Below are 20164 nucleotides of genomic sequence, written 5' to 3'. Positions count from 1 at the left end.
AAGAGGCTGTGTTTTCTCCATTGTATAGTCTTTCCTCCTTTGTCATAGATTAATTGACCATAGGTGTATGGGTTTATTTCTGGGCTTTCTGTCATGTTCCACTGATTTTATATTTCTGTTTTTGTGCCAGTACCATAGTGTTTTGATGACTGTAGCTTTGTAGTATAATCTGAAGTCAGGGAGCCTGATTCCTCCATCTCTGTTTTTCTTTCTTGAGATTCCTTTGGCTATTTGGGGTCTTTTGTGTCTCCATACAAATTAAAAGTTTTTCTGTTCTAGTTCTGTGAAAAATGCCATTGGTAGTTTGATAGGGGTTGCATTGAATCTGTAGATTGCCTTGGGTAGTATATCATTTTGACAATATTGAGTCTTCCAATCCAAGAACACGATATATCTTTCCATCTGTTTGTGTCATCTCTGATTTCTTTCATCAGTGTCTTATAGTTTTCAGAGTTGAGGTCTTTTGTCTCCTCAGGTAGGTTTATTACCAGGTATTTTATTCTTTTTGATGTGCTGGCAAATGGGATTGTTTCCTTAATTTCTCTTTCTGATCTTCTGTTTTTAGTGTATAGAGATGCAAGAGACTTCTGTGTATTAATTTTGTATCCTGCAACTTTACCAAATTTATTGATGAGCTCTAATAGTTTTCTGGTAGCATCTTTAGGATTTTCTATGTATAGCATCATGTCATCTGCAAACAGTGAGTATTTTGTTGCTTCTTTTCCAATTTGGATTCCTTTTATTTCTTTTTCTTCTCTGATTGCCATGGTTAGGACTTCCAGAACTGTTGAATGAAAGTGGCAAGAGTGGACATCCTTGTCTCGTTCCTGATCTTAGATGCTTTCACCTTTTCACCATTGAATATGATGTTAGCTGTAGGTTTGTCATACATGGCCTCTATTATGTTGAGGTATGTTCCCTCTATGCCCACTTTTTGGAGAGTTTTTATCATAAATGGGTATTCAGTTTTATTAAAAACTTTTTCTGCATCTATTGAGATGATCATGTGATTTTTATTCTTCGATTTGTTGATGTGGTATATCATGCTGATTGACTTATGGATACCGAAAAATCTTTTTATCCCTGGGATAAATCCCACTTGATCATGGCGTATGATCCTTTTAATGTATTGTTGGATTTAGTTTGCTAGTATTTTGTTGAGGAGTTTTGCGTATATGTCCTTCAGTGATATTGGCCTGTAATTTTCTTTTTTTGCAGTATCTTTGTCTGATTTTGGTATCAGGGTGATCGTGGCCTCATAGAATGCACTTGGGAGTGTTCGTTCCTCTGCAATTTTTTGGAAGAGTTTCAGAAGGATAGGTGTTCAGTCTTCTTTAAATTTGATAGAATTCTGTGAAGCCATGTCGTCATGGACTTTTGTTCGTTGGGAGGTTTTTCTGTTTATTTATTTTTAAAAATAAATATTTATTTATGTATGGCTGTGTTGGGTCTTTGTTGCTGTGTGTGGGCTTTCTGTAGTTGCGGCGAGTGGGGGGTACTCTTTGTTGCGGTGCGCGGGCTTCTCATTGCAGTGGCTTCTTTTGTTGCAGAGCACGGGCTCTAGGCATGCGGGCTTCAGTAGTTGTGGCACGCGGGCTCAGTAGTTGTAGCTCCTGGGTCTAGAGTGCAGGCTTAGTAGTTGTGGTGCACAGGTTTAGTTGCTCTGCGGTATGTGGGATCTTCCTGGACCAGGGATCGAACCTGTGTCCCCTGCATTGGCAGGTGGATTCTTAACCACTCTGCCAACAGGCAGTCCCTGCTGGGAGTTTTTTAATCACAGTTTCAATTTCAGTACTTGCAATTTGTCTGTTCATATTTTCTATTTCTTCCTGGTTCAGTCTTCAGAGAGTGTACCTTTTTAAGAATTTGTCCATTTCATCTAGGTTGTCCATTTTATTGGCATATGGTTGCTTGTAGTAGTCTCCTGTGGTCGTTTGTATATCTGTCGTATCCGTTGTAATTTCTTCTTTTTCATTTCTAAGTTTATTGATTTGAGCCCTCTCCCTTTTTCTTGATGAGTCTTTCTAAAGCTTTTTCCATTTTTATCTTTTCAAAGAACGGGATTTTAATTTCATTCATCTTTTCTATTATTTTCTTCATCTTTGTTTCATTTATTTCTGCTCTGATCTTTGTGATTTCTTTACTTCTACTAATTTTGGGTTTTGTTTGTTCATCTTTCTGTAGTTGCTTTACGTGCAAAGTTAGGTCGTTTATTTGAGATGTTCTTTGTTTCCTGAGGTAAGATTGTATTACTATAAATTTCCCTCTTAGAACTCTTTTGCTGTGTCCCATAGATTTTGGATTGTCATGCTTTCGTTTTCACTTGTCTCTAGTTATTTTTTGATTTCCTCTTTGATTTTTTCAGTGATCCATTGGTTATATAGTACCATATTGTTTAGCCTCCACTTGTTTGTGTTTTTTACAGTTTTTTTCCTTGTTGATTTCTAAACTCATAGCATTGTGATCAGAAAAGATGCTTGATATGATTTCAGTTTTCTTAAACTTACTGAGGCTTGCTTTGTGGCCCAGCATGTAATGAATCCTGGAGAATGTCCTCTGTGCACTTGGGAAGAATGTGTAGTCTGCTGCTTTTAGATGGAATGTTCTGTAAGTATCAATTAAGACCATCTGGTCTAATGTGTCATTTAAGACATGTGTTTCCTTATTGATTGTCTGTCTGGATGACCTGTTCATTGATGTTAAGTGGGGTGTTAAAAGTCCTTCGCTATTGTGTGACTGTTGATTTCTCCTCTTATGGATGATAGCATTTGCCTCATATATCGAGGTGCTCTTATGTTGGGTGCATATTTATTTACAATTTTTCTATCTTCTTCAACTGATCCCTTGATCGTTATTCAGTGTGCTTTGTGACAGACTTTATTTTATTTATTTATTTATTTATTTTTAACATCTTTACAGTCTTTATTTTAAAGTCTGTTTTGTCTGACATGAGTATTGCTACTTCAGCTTTCTTTTGATTTCTGTTTGCATGGAATACCTTTTTCCATCCCCTCACTTTCAGTCTGTATGTGTCCCTAGTTTTGAAGTGGGTCTCTTGTAGACAGCGTATATATGAGTCTTGTTTTTGTATCTATTCAACCAGACTGTGTCTTTTGATTGTAGCATTTAATCCATTTACATTTAAGGTAATTGTTGATATGTATGTTCTTATTGCCATTTTGTTAATTGTTTTGGATTTTTTTTTGTTTTTTGCGGTACACGGGCCTCTCACTGTTGTGGCCTCTCCTGCTGCGGAGCACAGGCTCCGGACGCGCAGGCTCAGCAGCCATGGCTCATGGGCCGCTCAACAGCCGCTCCGCGGCATGTTGGATCTTCCCAGACCGGGGTACGAACCTGTGTCCCCTGCATCGGCAGGCGGACTCTCAACCACTGTGCCACCAGGGAAGCCCTGGATTTGTTTTTGTAGATCTTTTTTCTTCCCTTTCTCTTTTGTTCTCTTCTCTTGTGATTTGAAGTTTATCTTTACTGTTGTGTTTAGGTTTCTATTTCTTTTTTGTATGTGTATCTATTGTAGATTTTTGGTTTGCCATTACCGTGAGGTTTTGATATAGCAGTCTATATATATACAAGATTGTTTTAAGTTGCTGGTCTCTTAATTTCAAATGCATTTCCAATATCCTGCATTTGTACTCTCCTCCTCTCACAGTTGCTGGTTTTGATGTCATATTTGTGTGTATGTGATTTCCTACCTTTACTGTGTGTTTGCCTTTACTGGTGAGCTTTTCCATTCGTAATTTTCTTATTTCTAGTTGTGGCCTTTTCTGCCTAGAGAAGTTCCTTTAGCGTACGTTGCAAAGGTCTGATTGTACTGACCTTTGTACTGCAAAGGTCTGATTGTACTGAATTCTCTTAGGTTTTGCTTGTCTGTAAAAATTTTTATTTCTCCATTGAATCTGAATGAGAGCCTTGCTGGGTAGAGTATTCTTGGTTGTATGTTATTCCCTTTTATCACTTTAAATATATCATGCCACTCCCTTCTGGTCTGCAGTTTCTGCTGAGAAATCAGCTGATAACCTTGTGGGGATTCCCTTGTATGTTATTTGTTGCTTTTCCCTCATTGCTTTCAGTATTTTTTCTTTGTTTTTAATTTTTATCTGTTTTATTACCATGTGTATCGTCATGTTCTTCTTTGGGTTTATCCTGCCTGGGACTCTCTGTGCATCCTGGACTTGGGTGACTGTTTCCTTTCCCATATTATGGAGGTTTTCAGCTATTATCTCTTCAAATACTTCCTCAGGACCTTTCTCTCTTCTCCTTCTGGTACCCCTGTAATGCAAATGTTGGTGTGTTTAATGTTGTCCCAGAGGTCTTTTAGACTGTCCTCATTTCTTTTAATTCTGTTTTTTTTTTATTTTCCACAGCCATGATTTCCATCATTCTGTTTTCCAGCTCATTTATCTGTTCTTCTGCCTCTGTTATTCTACTATTGATTCCTTGTAGTGTAGTTTTTATTGCAGTTATTGTATTGTTCATCTCTTTGTTTGTTCTTTAGTTCTTCTAGGTCTTTGTTAAGCGTTTTTGTATAGTCTCCGTCTGTGCCTCCATTCTTTTTCTGAAATCTTGGATCATCTTTACTATCATTACTCTGAATTCTTTTTCAAGTAGATTATCTGTCTCCATTTTACTTGGTTGTTCTTCTGGGGTTTTCTCTTGTTCCTTCATGTGGGACATATTCCTCTACCATATCATTTTGCCTAACTTTCTTTGATTGCGGTTTCTGCATGCTGCAGGGTTGTAGTTCTTCTGCTGTCTGCCCCCTGGTGGATGAGGCTGTCTAAAAGGCTTGTGCAGGCTTCCTGGTGGGAGGGACTGGTTCCTGCCCACTGGTGGGTGGAGCTGGGACTTGTCCCTCTGGGGGGCAGGGCCACGTCGGGGTGTGTTTTGCAGGCAGCTGTTTGCTCAGGAAGACTTTAAGCCGCCTGTCTGCTGATGGGTATGGCTGTGTTCCCACCTTGTTGGTTGTTTGGCCTGAAGCATGCCAGCTCTGGAGCCTACCAGCTGTTGAGTGGGGCCAGGTCTTGGTGAGAGAATGGCACCCTCCAGGAGGACTCATGCCAATGCGTACTCCCCAGAACTACCACCGCCAGTGTCTTTGTCCCCACAGTGAGCCACAGCTGCCTCCCCCACCCCACCTCCGTAGGAGACCCTCCAGTACCATCAAGTAGGTCTGGCCCAGCCTCTTATGAGGTTACTGCTTTATTCCCTGGGTCCTGGTCACATGAGACCTTTTGTGTGCCCTCCAAGAGTGGAGTTTCTATTTCTCCCAGTCCTGTGGAATTCTTGTGATCAAACCTTGCTTGCCTTCAAAGCCAGATTCTCTGGGGGCTCCTCCTCCCATTGCCAGACCTCCAGGCTGGGGAGCCTGGTGTGGGGCTCAGAACTTTCACTCATGTGGGAGAATTTCTGTGGTATAATTATTTTCCAGTTTGTGGGTCACCTACCCAGCGGGTATGGGTTTTGATTTTATTGCGATTGCACCCCTCCTACCTTCTCATTGTGGCTTCTTCTTTGTCTTTGGGTATAGAATATCTTTTTTGGTAGGTTCCAGCATTTTTTTTGTCAATGGTTGTTCAGCAGTTAGTTGTGATTTTGGTGTTTTTGTAAGAAGAGGTGAGCTCAAGTCCTCCTCTGCCATCTTGTCTCTGCACCCCAGTCATTATTTCTTCAAATAAGTTTTCTGCCCCTTTTTTTCCTCTCTTCTTCTGGGACTCTTCTAATCTATAATGTGAATGTTATTCTCAATATTTTTCCCTACGTCCCCTACGCTATTTTTGCTTTTTAAAATGCTGGTGTTTTGTTCTGTTTATTGCTGCTCTGTTAGGGTGAGTTCCACTGCCCTGTCTTCCAGATTACTGATCTTTTCTTCTGCTTCATCTTGTCTGCTGTTGAACCCCTCTAGTTTATTTTTCAGATCAGTTATTGTATTCTTCAGCTCTTTGACTTGTCTTTGGTATGTTTTTATATTTTCTGTCTCTTTGTTGAAGTTCTGTGTTCATCCATTCTTTTTCCTATTTTGGTGAGCATCTTTAAGACCATTACTTTGAGTTCTTTATCAGGTAAATTACTTATTTCTGTTGCATTAAGGTTTTTTATTGGGGTTTTATCTTTTGTTTTCGTTTGGAACATATACCTGTTTTCTCATTTTGCTTGACTCTGTGTTTCTATGTGTTAGGTGTTAGAGTTATCTTTTCTAGTCTTGAAGGGGTGGCCCTGTTTGGGAAATGAACCTTACTGTTCAACCTTGCTCTAGTTCTTAGTTGTTTCTCAAACTGTGTCTTTGATTGTTTCACACCTTTGGGGCCCAGAAATGCAATCCCCCCTAGCAACGAAAGCACACACTCAAGTGGTGTCCCCTGTTTGGGCTACATGTGCCCACTGGCTTTGGTGTGCATCCACACCACTGGTGTGGCTGCAGGATCAGTGGAGGATGGGGGAACAGGCTGCAGCAGAAACATGGGGAAGTGGTGTATTCACCCACTGCCTCTGGTGGGGCTGGGGCTGTGGTGCAGGGAGGGGCAGGCAGTAGCAAGTTAGAAAGAGAGTGTAAAAATGGTGCCTGCCAGTGGCTCCATACCTGGAGAAAGCCCCAACAGAGCCCCTCTGGCAGACACTTTAAGATTAGCAAGTGAACTTACTTCACATATGATCTAGGCTCTTTTCAGGCTACAGTTTTTGTGTTGGGTCCCAGGGTGAGTGAGTCTGCACACAAGCCATTTAAGAGCAGATCTCTATTCCCTACATCCATATGGTTTTCCTGGATCCAAGCCCTGTTGGTCTTCAAAGCCAGGTGTTTTGAGTGCTCATCTCTCCGGTGTAGGTCCCAGGGGTTGGGGTGACTGATGTGGAGCATCAGGGAGAAGTTCCATATTTGTGAGATCCCTCCTGGTTATGGGTTGCTGAAGTAGTGATGGAGTTTTTGGCGAGACTGTGTCTCTAACTCTCCTACCCATCTCCATGTGCCCTTTTATCCTTTGTTGTGCAGTAGCTGTTCACCTATCTCTCAGGTTCTTTTCGGAGGGAATTGTTCTTAATGTAGTTGTAGATTTGTTGTGTCCATGAGAGGAGGTGAGTTCAGGATCTTCTAACTCCACCATCTAGAACCACCTTCCCACTTGTTTATTTTTGGTTTTATTTCTTTGCTTTTGGTGTCAAATCTAAAACATCATTGTTAAGACCATTGTCAAGGAACTTACCACCTGTTTTCTCAAGGAGGTTTATGTTTTTAGGTCTTACATTCAAGTCATTAATCCATTTTGAGTTAATTTTTGTGTATGGTGTACGATGTAGTCTAGTGTTCCCAAAACCATTTTGTTGAAGAGACTGTCCTTTTCCCTTTGTGTATTCTTAGCTCCTTTGATGTAAATTAATTGAACATATATGTGTAGGTTTACTTCTGGGCTCTCTATTCTGTTCTGTTGACCTGTGTGTCTGTATTTATGCCAATACCATAGTGTTTTGACTACTATTACTTTGTAATATAGTTTGAAATCAGGGAATATGATACTTCCAGCTTTGTTTTTCTTTCTCAAGATTGTTTTGGCTATCCAGGGTCTTTTGTGGTTCCATACAAATTTTAGGATTGTTTGTTCCATTTCTGTGAAAAGTGCCATTGTAATTTTTTAGAAACTTCATTGAATCTGTATATTGCTTTTAGTATGGACTTTTTTTTTTTTTTTTTTTTTGCGGTACGCAGGCCTCTCACTGTCGTGGCCTCTCCCGTTGCGGAGCACAGGCTCCGGACGCGCAGGCTCAGCGGCCATGGCTCATGGGCCCAGCCGCTCCGCGGCATGTGGGATCTTCCCAGACCGGGGCACGAACCCGTGTCCCCTGCATCGGCAGGTGGACTCTCAACCACTGTGCCACCAGGGAAGCCCTAGTATGGACATTTTAACAGTTTAATTTTTCTGATCCATGAGCATGGAATATTTTTCCATTTACTTATGTTATCTTAAGTTTGTTTGTTTGTTTTTAAAATCAATGTCTTATGTTTTTAGTGTACAGGCCTTTCACTTCCTTGGTTAAAGGTTTTTCACTTCCTTGGTTAAATTTATTTGTAAGTGTTTTATTCTTTTTTTTTTTTTTTTGGCCGTGCTGTGCGGCATGCGGGATCCTAGTTCTCTGACCAGGGATTGAACCCGTGCCCCCTGCAGTGGAAGTGCGGTGTCTTAACCACTGGACTGCCAGGGAAGTCCCTGTTTTATTCTTTTTAATGCAATTGTTTTCTTAATTTCTCTTGTGAAACTTCTTAATTGAAGACTTCTGTTGGGAAAATAAAACTAGCAGGTGATAGGTTTAGACATGACAAGCATAATGAATTACTAAGGAAAACTGTGAAGCCTAGGGGTCATCCTTAGTCTTCAGGGTGAACATCATAGCCTTTCCTAACACATTCCATGTTGCCCTTGGAGCAGCCCTGAGTCTAGCTAAGTAGGTTAATTCTTCTGTTTTTATATTTATATTGGTAAACTGGGATTTGTGGAGAGGATAACTTAACAAAAAGGCATTTATATTTTTCTGATCAGGTTTAAGACTCTCCCTTGCTGGGTTGTTACTGTCTTTATGTTGTTACATGATTTATACACCACTTAAAATAGTAATAATAATAATTGGGTTATGTGTTGTTTTTTTACAGGTTGCAGAAATTTTATTCCAAACTGCCCAAAATGCAGGGATCAATTTTGATACTGTGTGTGGAGTACCTTATACAGCTTTACCATTGGCCACGGTTATCTGTTCAACCAACCAAATTCCAATGCTTATTAGAAGGAAGGAAACAAAGGATTATGGTAAAGTAAAAATAGTGTAAGCTTTAAGTTGACATGTAGGCTGATACTTTTAGAATTTGTTCTTCTAGGCGCTGATGTTCATAGTCACCTTGAATATTCTTCATAGGGCCTTTAAGTTGTTATGGCCTGTGGAATTTGTTAACTGTTGTTATAAATCACCTCCCTTTCCTTTAGAGTCTAGGGGTGAAATGCTTTGTATTAATTAGGCAATGAAAAAAAGTGCTTTTTTTGTGCACCAAATTTATGAAACCCAACATTTTTACCAGCGCTTCCCTCATCAGAAGAATGTTCTAAGAGCACTTACTTTCCCAATGTATTTATATTTAAATTGCATGAATAAAATTAATCTGTTAAAGCAATGTGAGGGAATTCCCTGGCAGTCCAGTGGTTAGGACTCTGCACTTCCACTGCAGGGGGCCCAGGTTCGATCCCTGGTTGGGGAAATAAGATCCCACAGCTGTCCAGGTAGCCAAAAAAAAAGTAAATGCCACATGAAATTCTAAATGAAGATGTTTTTATGGGTTCATGGCAGTAGGTTATCAGGTGGGTGTTTTAAATGTGGGCTGCGTTAAAACTAAATCAATCTAAAAGTATTGGAACTGACTTCATATTTGATGATCTTAAGTACTAATGATTTTTTCGTGTTGTTTTACGTTGGTGTGATACTGTTTTTATTACTTCTTTTTGAAAAGAGTCCTTTTTACAGACATGTTCTAAAAATTTTATGATGAAATCATATGATGTCTGGGATTTGCGTCTAAAAATTATGGGGGGAGGGTGATGTTGGAGTTACAGTTGAAACAAGATTGCCCATGAGTTGCTAAGTGGTGAGGTGCTGTATTTGTGGAGGTTTGTTATACTATTTTGTCTAGTTTTGTTTGAAATTCTCCATTATAAAAAAATTAGACAAATGTTTTTGCCACTTAGTGGCACAGTGTTTATATGAATCACTGCCATAAGACTACTGTTTCTATTTCCTTATTATGTATCTTCAAAAATATTTCTTAGAATAAGATCATTAATTTAAAAATATACCTATAAGTACTCGCAGTCTTATGTTCTCGCCTAAGATGATTCAGTTAAACTTGCCAGTTCTGCAAGGGAAGGAAAGGAGTTGGGGAAAGGGCAAAGACAGTACCTGTGGAAAGTTCAGAATGTAGGCAAAATGCCCACTATATCTATTCTGATTCAAAATAAGATAAATTTGGTAGTGGAAAATGTAAAAATGAATCTCTAAACCGTGAGTCTGTGTAGTCTACAGCCTGAGTATTTACAGTTTGTAGATTATCTGAAAATAGTCTGCAGTAGGGGTTGGAGTGGGGAAGTGTGTTTAGTCACAGTACATTACATAGCTCATAACGCTGTGGTGATTGACCTCAGTGGTTGTCGAATATTTTCCCTCCTGCATTTATGTGCTCAGAAGGCCAGTTGTTTGGCTGATCTTGAATAAAGAAATTGTTAATGGAAAAAGGAATGATTTCATTGATGATATTGGGCTATTCTTTGTTTCATAACTTTCATTGACCTAGGTGATCTTGCCTTAATAAAACCTGTATTTGAAATTTTGATCATAAACACATTAAATGATGTTTTACACCATTAAATAATTTGCTAGTTTTACTAAAAATGTTCTGTATATGTAACTTTGACAATTTTGAAATACATAGGCACTGAACAAAACAGTAATTGTGGCACATTGAAGATTCATTAGGAATTTTAAAAATAAAGTAGTTCCAAAGTAGATTATCAGAAAATATAATTTAGATTATCCCCCTCTTCATAAATACATGCCAAATTTATACTACAAGATACATCTTGAGTTGGCTGAAATATATAACTTTAAAACAGAGTCAACGTAATTTTTTCTTTTCTAGGTACTAAGCGTCTTGTAGAAGGGGCTATTAATCCAGGAGAAACCTGTTTGATCATTGAAGATGTTGTCACCAGTGGATCTAGTGTTTTGGAAACTGTTGAGGCTCTTCAGAAGGAGGGCTTGAAGGTCACTGATGCCATAGTGCTGCTGGACAGAGAGCAAGGAGGAAAGGACAAGTTGCAGGCGCATGGGATTCGTCTCCACTCAGTGTGTACATTGTCCAAAATGCTGGAGATTCTTGAGCAACAGAAAAAAATTGATGCTGAGATGGTCGAGAGAGTGAAGAGATTTATTCAGGAGAATGTTTTTGTCGCAGCTAATCATAATGGTTCTCTCCCTTCTGTAAAGAAAGGACCCAAAGAACTAAGCTTTGGTGCACGTGCAGAGCTGCCCGGGATCCACCCAGTTGCATCAAAGCTTCTCAGGCTTATGCAAAAGAAGGAGACCAATCTGTGCCTGTCTGCTGATATTTCAGAGTCCAGAGAGCTGTTGCAGCTAGCAGATGCTTTAGGACCCAGAATCTGCATGCTCAAGACTCATGTAGATATTTTGAATGATTTTACTCTGGATGTGATGAAGGAGTTAACCATTCTGGCCAAACGCCATGAGTTTCTAATATTTGAAGACCGGAAATTTGCAGATATAGGAAACACAGTAAAAAAGCAGTATGAAGGTAAGTATTATTCAGGAACCAACAAGAATCACAAATCCAGCTTAAACTGGCTGAAGAACAGAAGGAAATGTATTGGCTCACATGACAAAGTCCAGCCGTAGAAAAGCCTGTCAAGCGTGGTTGGCTCTAGGAGCTCAAGTGATGTCTTTTGGCCTTGCTTTCTCTCCAAGTCTCAGCTCTGCTTTCTTCTCTCTTGACTTCTTTCTCAGGTAGGTACACTCCTCAAACCAGTCGCTCAGACCTGGGGTATAAAATACCTTTATTAGCTCACCTGGGTAATATACCCTGCTCCTGGTGATGTGAGGCTATTTTTTTTAAATTTTTATTGCAGTATAGTTGCTTTACAATGTTGTGTTAGTTTCTGTTGTACAGCAAAGTGAATCAGCTATACGTATACATATATCCGCTCTTTTTTGGATTTCCTTCTCATTTAGGTCACCACAGAGCATTGAGTAGAGTTCACTGAGCTAAACAGTAGGTTCTCATTAGTTATCTGTCATAGTATCGATAGTATATATATGTCAATCCCCATCTCCCAGTTCACCCCCCCGACCCCACAACTTGGTGTCCATATGTTTGTTCTCTACGTCTGTCTCTATTTCTGCTTTGGAAATAAGATCATCTATACCATTTTTCTAGATTCCACATATATACGTTAATATACAACATTTGTTTTTCTTTTTCTGACTTACATGACAGTCTCTATCTAGGTCCATCCACGTCTCTACAAATGACCCAATTTCATTCCTTTTTATGGCTGAGTAATATTCCATTTATATATGTACCACATCTTTATCCATTCCTCTGTTGATGGACATTTAGGTTGCTTCCATGTCCTGGCTGTTGTAAATAGTGCTGCAATGAACGTTGGGGTGCATGTGTCTTTTTGAATTATGTTTTTCTCTGGCTATATGCCCAGTAGTTGGATTGTGGGTCACATGGTAGTTCTAGTTTTAGTTTTTTAAGGAACCTCCATACTGTTCTCCATAGTGGCTGTATTAATTTACATTCCTACCAACAGTACAAGAGGGTTCCCTTTCCTCCACACCCTCTCGAGCATTTATTGTTTGTAGATATTTTAATGATGGCCATTCTGACCTGTGTGAGGTGATACCTCATTGTAGTTTTGATTTGCATTTCTCTAATAATTAGTGATGTTGAGCATCTTCTCCTGTGTTTGTTGGCCATTTGTATGTCTTCTTTGGAGAAATGTCTATTAAGGTCTTCTGCCCGTTTTTTGATTGGGTTCTTTGTTTTTTGATATTGAGCTGCATGAGCTGTTTGTATATTTTGGAGATTAATCCTTTGTCAGTTACTTTGTTTGCAAATATTTTCTCCCATTCTGTGGGTTGTCTTTTTGTTTTGTTTATGGTTTCACTTGCTGTGCAAAAACTTTTGAGTTTAATTAGGTCCCATTTGTTTATTTTTGTTCTTATTTTCATTACTTTAGGAGGGAAGTCAAAAAAGATCTTGCTGCGATTTACGTCAGAGAGTGTTCTGCCTGTGTTTTCCTCTTAGAGTTTTATAGTATCTGGCCTTACATTCAGGTCTTTAATCCATTTTGAGTTTATTTTTCTGTATGGTGTTAGGGAGTGTTCTAATTTCATTCTTTAAAATGTAGCTGTCAGGTTTTTCCAGCACCACGTATTGAAGAGGCTGTCATTTCTCCATTGCATATTCTTGCTTCCTTTGTCATAGATTAGGTGACCATAGGTGTGTGTTTATCTCTGGGCTTTCTATCCTGTTCCACTGGTTTATATTTCTGTTTTTATGCCAGTACCATACTGTCTTGATTACTGTAGCTTTGTATTGTAGACTGAAGTCAGGGAGCCTGATTCCTCCAGCTCTGTTTTTCTTTCTCAAGATTGCTTTAGCTATTCAGGGTCTTCTGTGTTTCCATACAAAATGCAAAATTTTCTGTTCTAGTTCTGTGAAAAATGCCATTGGTAATTTGAGAGGGATTGCATCGAATATGTAGATTGCTTTGGGTAGTATAGTCATTTTCACAATATTGATTCTTCCAATCCAAGAACATGGTATATCTCTCCATCTGTTTTTGTTGTCTTTGATTTCTTTCATTAGTATCTTATAGTTTTTTGTACACAGATCTTTTGACTCCTTAGGTTTATTCCTAGGTATTTTATTCTTTTTGTTGCAATGGTAAATGGGATTGTTTCCTTAATTTCTCTTTCTGATCTTTCGTTGTTAGTGTATAGGAATGCCAGAGATTTCTGTGTATTAATTTTGTATCCTGCGACTTTACTAAATTCATTGATTAGCTCTAGTAGTTTTCTGGTGGCATCTTTAGGATTTTCTATGTATAGTATCATGTCATCTGCAAACATCTGCAAACAGTGAGTGTTTTATTTCTTCTTTTCCAATTTGGATTCCTTTTATTTCTTTTCTCTGATTGCCATAGCTAGGACTTCCAAAACTGTTGAATACTGGCAAGAGTGGACATCCTTGTCTTGTTCCTGATCTTAGAGGAAATGCTTTCAGTTTTTCACCATTGAGAATGGTTTGCTGTGGGTTTGTCGTATATGGCCTTTATTATGTTGAGGTAGGTTCCCTCTATGCCCACTTTCTGGAGAGTTTTTATCATAAATGGGTGTTGAATTTTGTTGAAAGCTTTTTCTGCATCAACTGAGGTGATCATGTGGCTTTTATTCTTCAGTTTGTTAATATGGTGTATCCCATTGATTGATTTGCATATATTGAAGAATCCTTGCATCCCTGGGATAAATCCCACTTGATCATGGTGTATGATCCTTTTAATGTGTTGGATTCGGTTTGCTAGTATTTTGTTAAGGATTTTTGCGTCTGTGTTCATCAGTGATATTGGCCTGTGATTTTCTTTTGTTGTGATATCTTTGTCTGTTTTTGGTATCAGGGTGATGGTGGCCTCGTGCAGTGAGTTTGGGAGTGTTCCTCCCTCTGCAGTTTTTTGGAAGAATTTGAGAAGGATCGGTGTTAGCTCTTCTCTAAATGTTTACTAGAATTCGCATGTGAAGCCATCTGGTCCTGAGCTTTTGTTTGTTGGAAGATTTTTATTCACAGTTTCAATTTCATTATTTGTGATTGGTGTGTTCGTATTTTCTATTTCTTCCTGGTTCAGTCTTGGAAGGTTGTACTTTTCTAAGAATTTGTCCATTCCAGGTTGTCCATTTTATTGCCATATAGTGGCTTGTGGTAGTCTCTTATGATCCTTTGTATTTCTGCAGTGTCAGTTATAACTTCTTTTTCATTTCTAATTTTATTGATTTGAGTCTTCTCTATTTCTTGATGAGTCTGGCTAAAGGTTTATCAATTTTGTTTATCTTCTCAAAGTACCAGCTTTTAGTTTTATTGATCTCTGCTATTGTTTTCTTTGTTTCTATTTATTTCTGCTCTGATCTTTATGATTTCTTTCCTTCTACTAACTTTGCGGGTTTTTTGTTCTTCTTTCTCTAGTTGCTTTATGTATAAGGTTAGGTTGTTTATTTGAGATTTTTCTTGTTTCTTGAGGTAGGATTGTATTGCTGTAAACTTCCCTTTTAGAACTGCTTTTGTTGCATCCCATAGGTTTTGGGTCGTCGTGTTTTCTTTGTCATTTGTTTCTAGGTATTTTTTGATTTCTTCATTGATCTCTTGGTTATTTATAGCATATTGCTTAGCCTCCATGTGTTTGTGTTTTACAGTTTGTTTCCTGTAATTGCTTTCTAATCTCATAGTGTTGTGGTTGGAAAGTTGCTTGATACGATTTCAATTTCTTAAATTTACTGAGGCTTGATTTGTGACCCAAGATGTGATCTGTCCTGGAGAATGTTCCTTGTGCACTTGAGAAGAAAGTATATTCCGCTGCTTTCGGATGGAATGTTCTGTAAATATCGATTAAGTGTATCTGGTCTAACGTGTCATTTAAGGCTTTTGTTTCCTTATTAGTTTTCTGTCTGGATGATCTGTCCATTGGTGTAAGTGGGGTGTTAAATTCCCCCACTATTATTGTGTTACAGTTGATTTCCCCTTTCACGGCTGTGAGCATTTGCCTTATGTATTGAGGTGCTCCTGTGTTGGGTACATAAATATTTACGGTTGTTATGTCTTCATCTTCTAGGGTTGATCCCTTGATCATTGTGAGGCTATTTATGTAAACTTCTTGAACCCCAAGGTATAGTTAGGGGTTATTTCCCTAAAGAAAATGGCTGTGCTTATGCCAGAAGAAGGGGACATGGGTTCTAGGCAGGCAAAAATGACAGATGTTGGCCCTGCAGAACACAATGAGTTCTGAATATTCAAAGAATGAAAGTTGCAGATATAGGAGACAAGGAAAAGGTAGTATAAAGTAAGATTTATTTTTAGCAGAAAAAGATCTGTTGATATGCATCCTTTTTAAAAAATTTTGTCAAATAGCTCAAGGTAGAGCATACATTAGTTTTAAAAAGTGCTTAATTCTTTACCAATTCTTTACCCATTCTTCTATGCAACTTTCTGTTATATTGGGTATATCTCTTTTTTCACTTACCCTTACAACGGACATTTTATGTTATTTAACAGTTATAAGCATCTTTTGAGACAACAATTTTTCTTAAAGTAATACATACATATTCTTAAGCTATTTCCTTAGGAGAGATTTGCTGTAATGACTTTCTTCATGTGCTAAAGGTATTGACTGTTGGGACTTCCCTGGTGGTCCAGTGGTTAAGACTCTGCACTCCTAATGCATGGGGCCCAGGTTCAATCCCTGGTCAGGGAACTAGATCCTGCATGCTGCAACTAAGAGCCCGCATGCCGCAAGTAAGACCTGGCACAGCCAAATCAATAAATAAATACTTTAAAAAAAAAGATTGTTGAAAGAGTTATACAAACTTTCTATAAGTTTGCATATAGTTTTTTTTCAAAAATCTACTTGGGTTACTGTTGTCTGCTTTTAAAATGAATACAATTGTCTATTGAAATTTGAAGAGCTAAAGAGACCTAAGGAACAAGTAGATTTGAGAGATGGTAAAGTTTCTGAGAGATCCCTACAGAATGAAAATTTGTCATCTTCAGAGGAATTTCAATTGATATCTTCCACTCAACAAACAACCTGTCTTCACTGGACCCTTTCCAGTTGCATAAATCTTATTGGTAGTCACAAGCATCAGCCTGCAAGGAAAAACAGTCTTATCAGTTTTGCTAGTAAACTAAGTGTAGAACTTATAAGATTTTTTTCTCCTTGTGATTTCTCAACCAGCTAACCAGGTGGACAGATAAATTTTTCACAAGTAGGTCCACTGATAATCACTAAAATTCTTGAAGTGTTTCGCTATTACATTGACATGTTACTAGGAGATTATTTCCATATTGTAGTTGGTTGGTTGGGTAAAAGTTAAGGGATTTTGTTTGGAAATTGACAGATACCATTTTCCCCTTTTCATAGGTGGTGTCTTTAAAATAGCTTCTTGGGCAGATCTAGTAAACGCTCATGTGGTTCCAGGCTCAGGAGTTGTGAAAGGCCTGGGAGAAGTAGGCCTGCCCCTGCACCGGGCATGCTTACTCATTGCAGAAATGAGCTCTGCTGGCTCCTTGGCCACTGGGAGCTATACTGAAGCAGCGGTAAGTGACAGAGGAGAGAGATTGGGGCAACAGAAGGCCGGGGCTGTGACACTAGATGTTACAGGGGAAGAAAATACCTTAATTTGGGGTCTATGGAATTGCTGTCAAAAACAAAAAAATCACCTGCTGTTTGTGTGACAGTATAGTAATACTAGTTGGCTAGAATATCCTGATGGTTAATTGCATTTTATATCTTGTAGTGTACACCAAAGAAATTTGAACTGTACTCTAAGAGAGAAACATTGAAACACAGATATTGGGTCAAATAAACATATGTCTGTATTTACCTGGTCTTTAAGATAGAGGAGTTTTTTCCCTTTCACCATGAATTGAAATTGAATAGCTTTTTCCCAGATACGCAGTTTCTTGGACTCTCCCGAGTCACACACAGATGCACATTCTCATGACAGCAGCCCACATGAAGCAGCTCACCTTTTCAGTCTTTGATATTGATTGGCATTGTATGGGAGAGCTCTTAACTAGAGTCCAGACACATTGTTTCCTTTAGTAGCTCCCCATTATTAAAAATCCTTAGCACCATACATGGTTGGTGGAGCCCAGCTCCAACCCCCTGCATGCCAGAAAAAAATGAGAGATGGATAATCATCTAGTTATAAAGCTCCTCTTTACATTCTCCTCTGGGCAAGGTTCATAGTTGGATAGTCACCTAGAAAGATGGATGGATTATCTTTGCAGATATTTTAAAGACTATTACTTTTTAAAGTAACAGGAATTTTTAATAAAATTTTAATTTTTACATGGGAATTTATGTTTCATATTTCAAAGCCTGTGGAACTGTGAAGAATTCATATGGCCCTAGGGCCAGGTTTTAACAGCACCCCTGAATTGACCATAAATGTCTATGATTTCCCAACTCTCATAGCAGAGGGTCCATGAGTCCAGTGCTAATATTTGGCATTCTGGATCTGGCTCAAGGACAATACATTGATTTTTGGTTGGTGGTAGTACTTAGTGGCAAGAATGGAACAGTCTGGGCCTCAGGGAAGAGCCAAATTAGAAAGTCAGGCAGACCTTCTAGGGAGGCTCTATGAATGTGAGGTAATGGTAGATAAATTGTGGAGACAAGTTATTGGCAAATGTTAAAGAAGAGGGAAAGCTGTAGAGGTAAGATTTCTTTAGCTAGCTCTTAACAACATAGTGGTTTTTTATGTGGTGGCTGTCCTTGAATATCTATGTAGATAGGCAGTAAGTCAGTGTGGTTTTATACCATTATAAATGTATTCTAGAGTACTACTTGTATCCTTTTTGGAAGTAGGTAGGTCCCCAAGCATTATTACAAATAAGTAACGATGCAGCATCTAGATTTTAGATGCACATAATATAAGATTTTTAGTGTTTTCAGTGTTTGGTTATAGGAGAAGGGGACGGAAGGTGTTATTTCAGGGTGGTCTTAATGGAGCAAGTGTGTAGATTGATATCTAAGATTACCCGTTTTAGATGTAATTAGTTTAATATGAAATGAGGAAATGCATCTATAAAATAAAGTTTCTTACATTCTGTGTGGTTAAGTGCTTTCTTGTAATCTTTTATTACATTCCATTTAGGTGAGAATGGCTGAAGAGCATTCTGAATTTGTGGTTGGTTTTATTTCTGGCTCCCGAGTAAGCATGAAACCAGAATTTCTTCACTTGACTCCAGGAGTTCAGTTAGAAGCAGGAGGTAAGTCTATTCATTGGTAATGGTTTTTCCAAAATGCTTCTTTACCCAAGTCAGCAAGGACAAAATAAAACCTAGATATGCAAAATAGCTTGCAGTCTAATTTTAGGATGAAAATCTAGAAAGCTACTTTTTGTTGAAAAATGCCCAGAAACTGATAATTTTAATTGTTCCCAACTGATGTTCCAAATATGCTGCCAAAAAAGGTGTTCTGTGCTCAAGGAGGAATGCTCTAGGTTAAACAAAATCAGACATTTGTTTAGGACTTTGCAGAGCCTTTGATGTGCTAATGTTTATTGTGGTTCTTCAGTGTGGAGATACCTGGTTCTGTCATGTCATCCAAACTTACCTGAACACGTTAACACTTTTAGCAGTCTGAGAAATGCAGTTGCAGTGGCTAAAAGAAAAAGAGCAAACTTTCTCAATGATAGTCTCTAGTCAGTGAAGGAGTAATCTAGGTTATTAAATGTCCTTTTGGGGGTTCAAAGTTGTTTTGTTTTTTTACTTTTAAAAAAGTAATATAGTAATTGAAATATAGTTGATTTACAATGTGTTCATTTCTGCTGTGCAGAAAAGTGATTAAGTTATACGTATATATACATTTTTTAAGTATTCTTTTCCATTATGGTTTATCACAGAATACTAAATATAGTTCCCTGTGATATACAGTAGGCCCTTGTTGTTTATCCACTCTATATATAATAGCTTGCATCTGCTAACCCCAAACTCCCACTCCATCCCTTTCCCACCCCACCTCCCACTTGGCAACCACAAGTCTGTTCTCTGTGTCAGTGAGTCTGTTTCTGTTTCGTGGATATGTTCATTTGTGTCATATTTTAGATTCCACGTATAAGTGGTATCACAGGGTATTTGTCGTTCTCTTTCTGACTTACTACACGTAGTATGATAATGCCTAGGCCTATCCATGGTGCTGCAGATGGCATTTTGTTCTTTCTTATAGCTGAGTAGTATTCGTGTGTGTGTGTGTGTGTGTGTGTGTGTGTGTGTGTGTATGACTTCTTTATCCATTCATCTGTTGATGGCCATTAAGGTTGTTTCCATGTCTTGGCTATTGTGAACAGTGCCTCTATGAACACAGGGGTGCATGTATCTTTTTGAATTATAGCTTTGTCCAGATAGGAGTGGGATTGCTGGATCATATGGCAACTCTATTTTTAGTTTTCTGAGGAACCTCCTTACTGTTCTCCATAATGGCTGCCCCAATGTACATTCCCACCAACAGTGTAGTTAGGTTCCCTTTTGTCCACACCCTCTCCAGCATTGTTATTTATAGACTTCTTAATGATGGCTATTCTGACATGTGTGAGGTGGTACCTCATTGTAGGTTTGATTTGCATTTCTCTAATAATTAGTGATATTGAACGTCTTTTTATGTGCCTGTTGGCCATATGTATGTCTTCTTTGGAGAAAGGTCTATTTAGGTCTCCTGACCATTTTTTTAAAATTAATTAATTTATTTATTTATGGCTGTGTTGGGTCTTCGTTTCTGCGTGAGGGCCTTCTCCAGCCGTGGCAAGTGGGGGCCACTCTTCATCGCGG

At 38.5% G+C, this 20164-nt stretch overlaps 1 protein-coding gene across 1 annotated transcript in view; it reads left to right on the top strand.

Moving 5' to 3' along the window:
• Positions 1-20164, top strand: part of UMPS (uridine monophosphate synthetase) — a 47400-nt gene that overhangs the window by 9022 nt on the left and 18214 nt on the right. The window contains exons 2-5 of the mRNA XM_082655422.1: positions 8654-8807; positions 10682-11353; positions 16752-16927; positions 18493-18607. Coding sequence (XP_082511548.1) covers positions 8654-8807; positions 10682-11353; positions 16752-16927; positions 18493-18607 — 1117 coding nt within the window. The remainder of the gene's footprint in view (positions 1-8653; positions 8808-10681; positions 11354-16751; positions 16928-18492; positions 18608-20164) is intronic.

This window comes from Grampus griseus (assembly GCF_964374135.1).
Source record: "Grampus griseus genome assembly, chromosome: 5".
NCBI lineage: Eukaryota > Metazoa > Chordata > Mammalia > Artiodactyla > Delphinidae > Grampus > Grampus griseus.
Note: the sequence above shows the minus strand (reverse complement) of the source record. Positions and strands in the feature narration are given on the sequence as shown.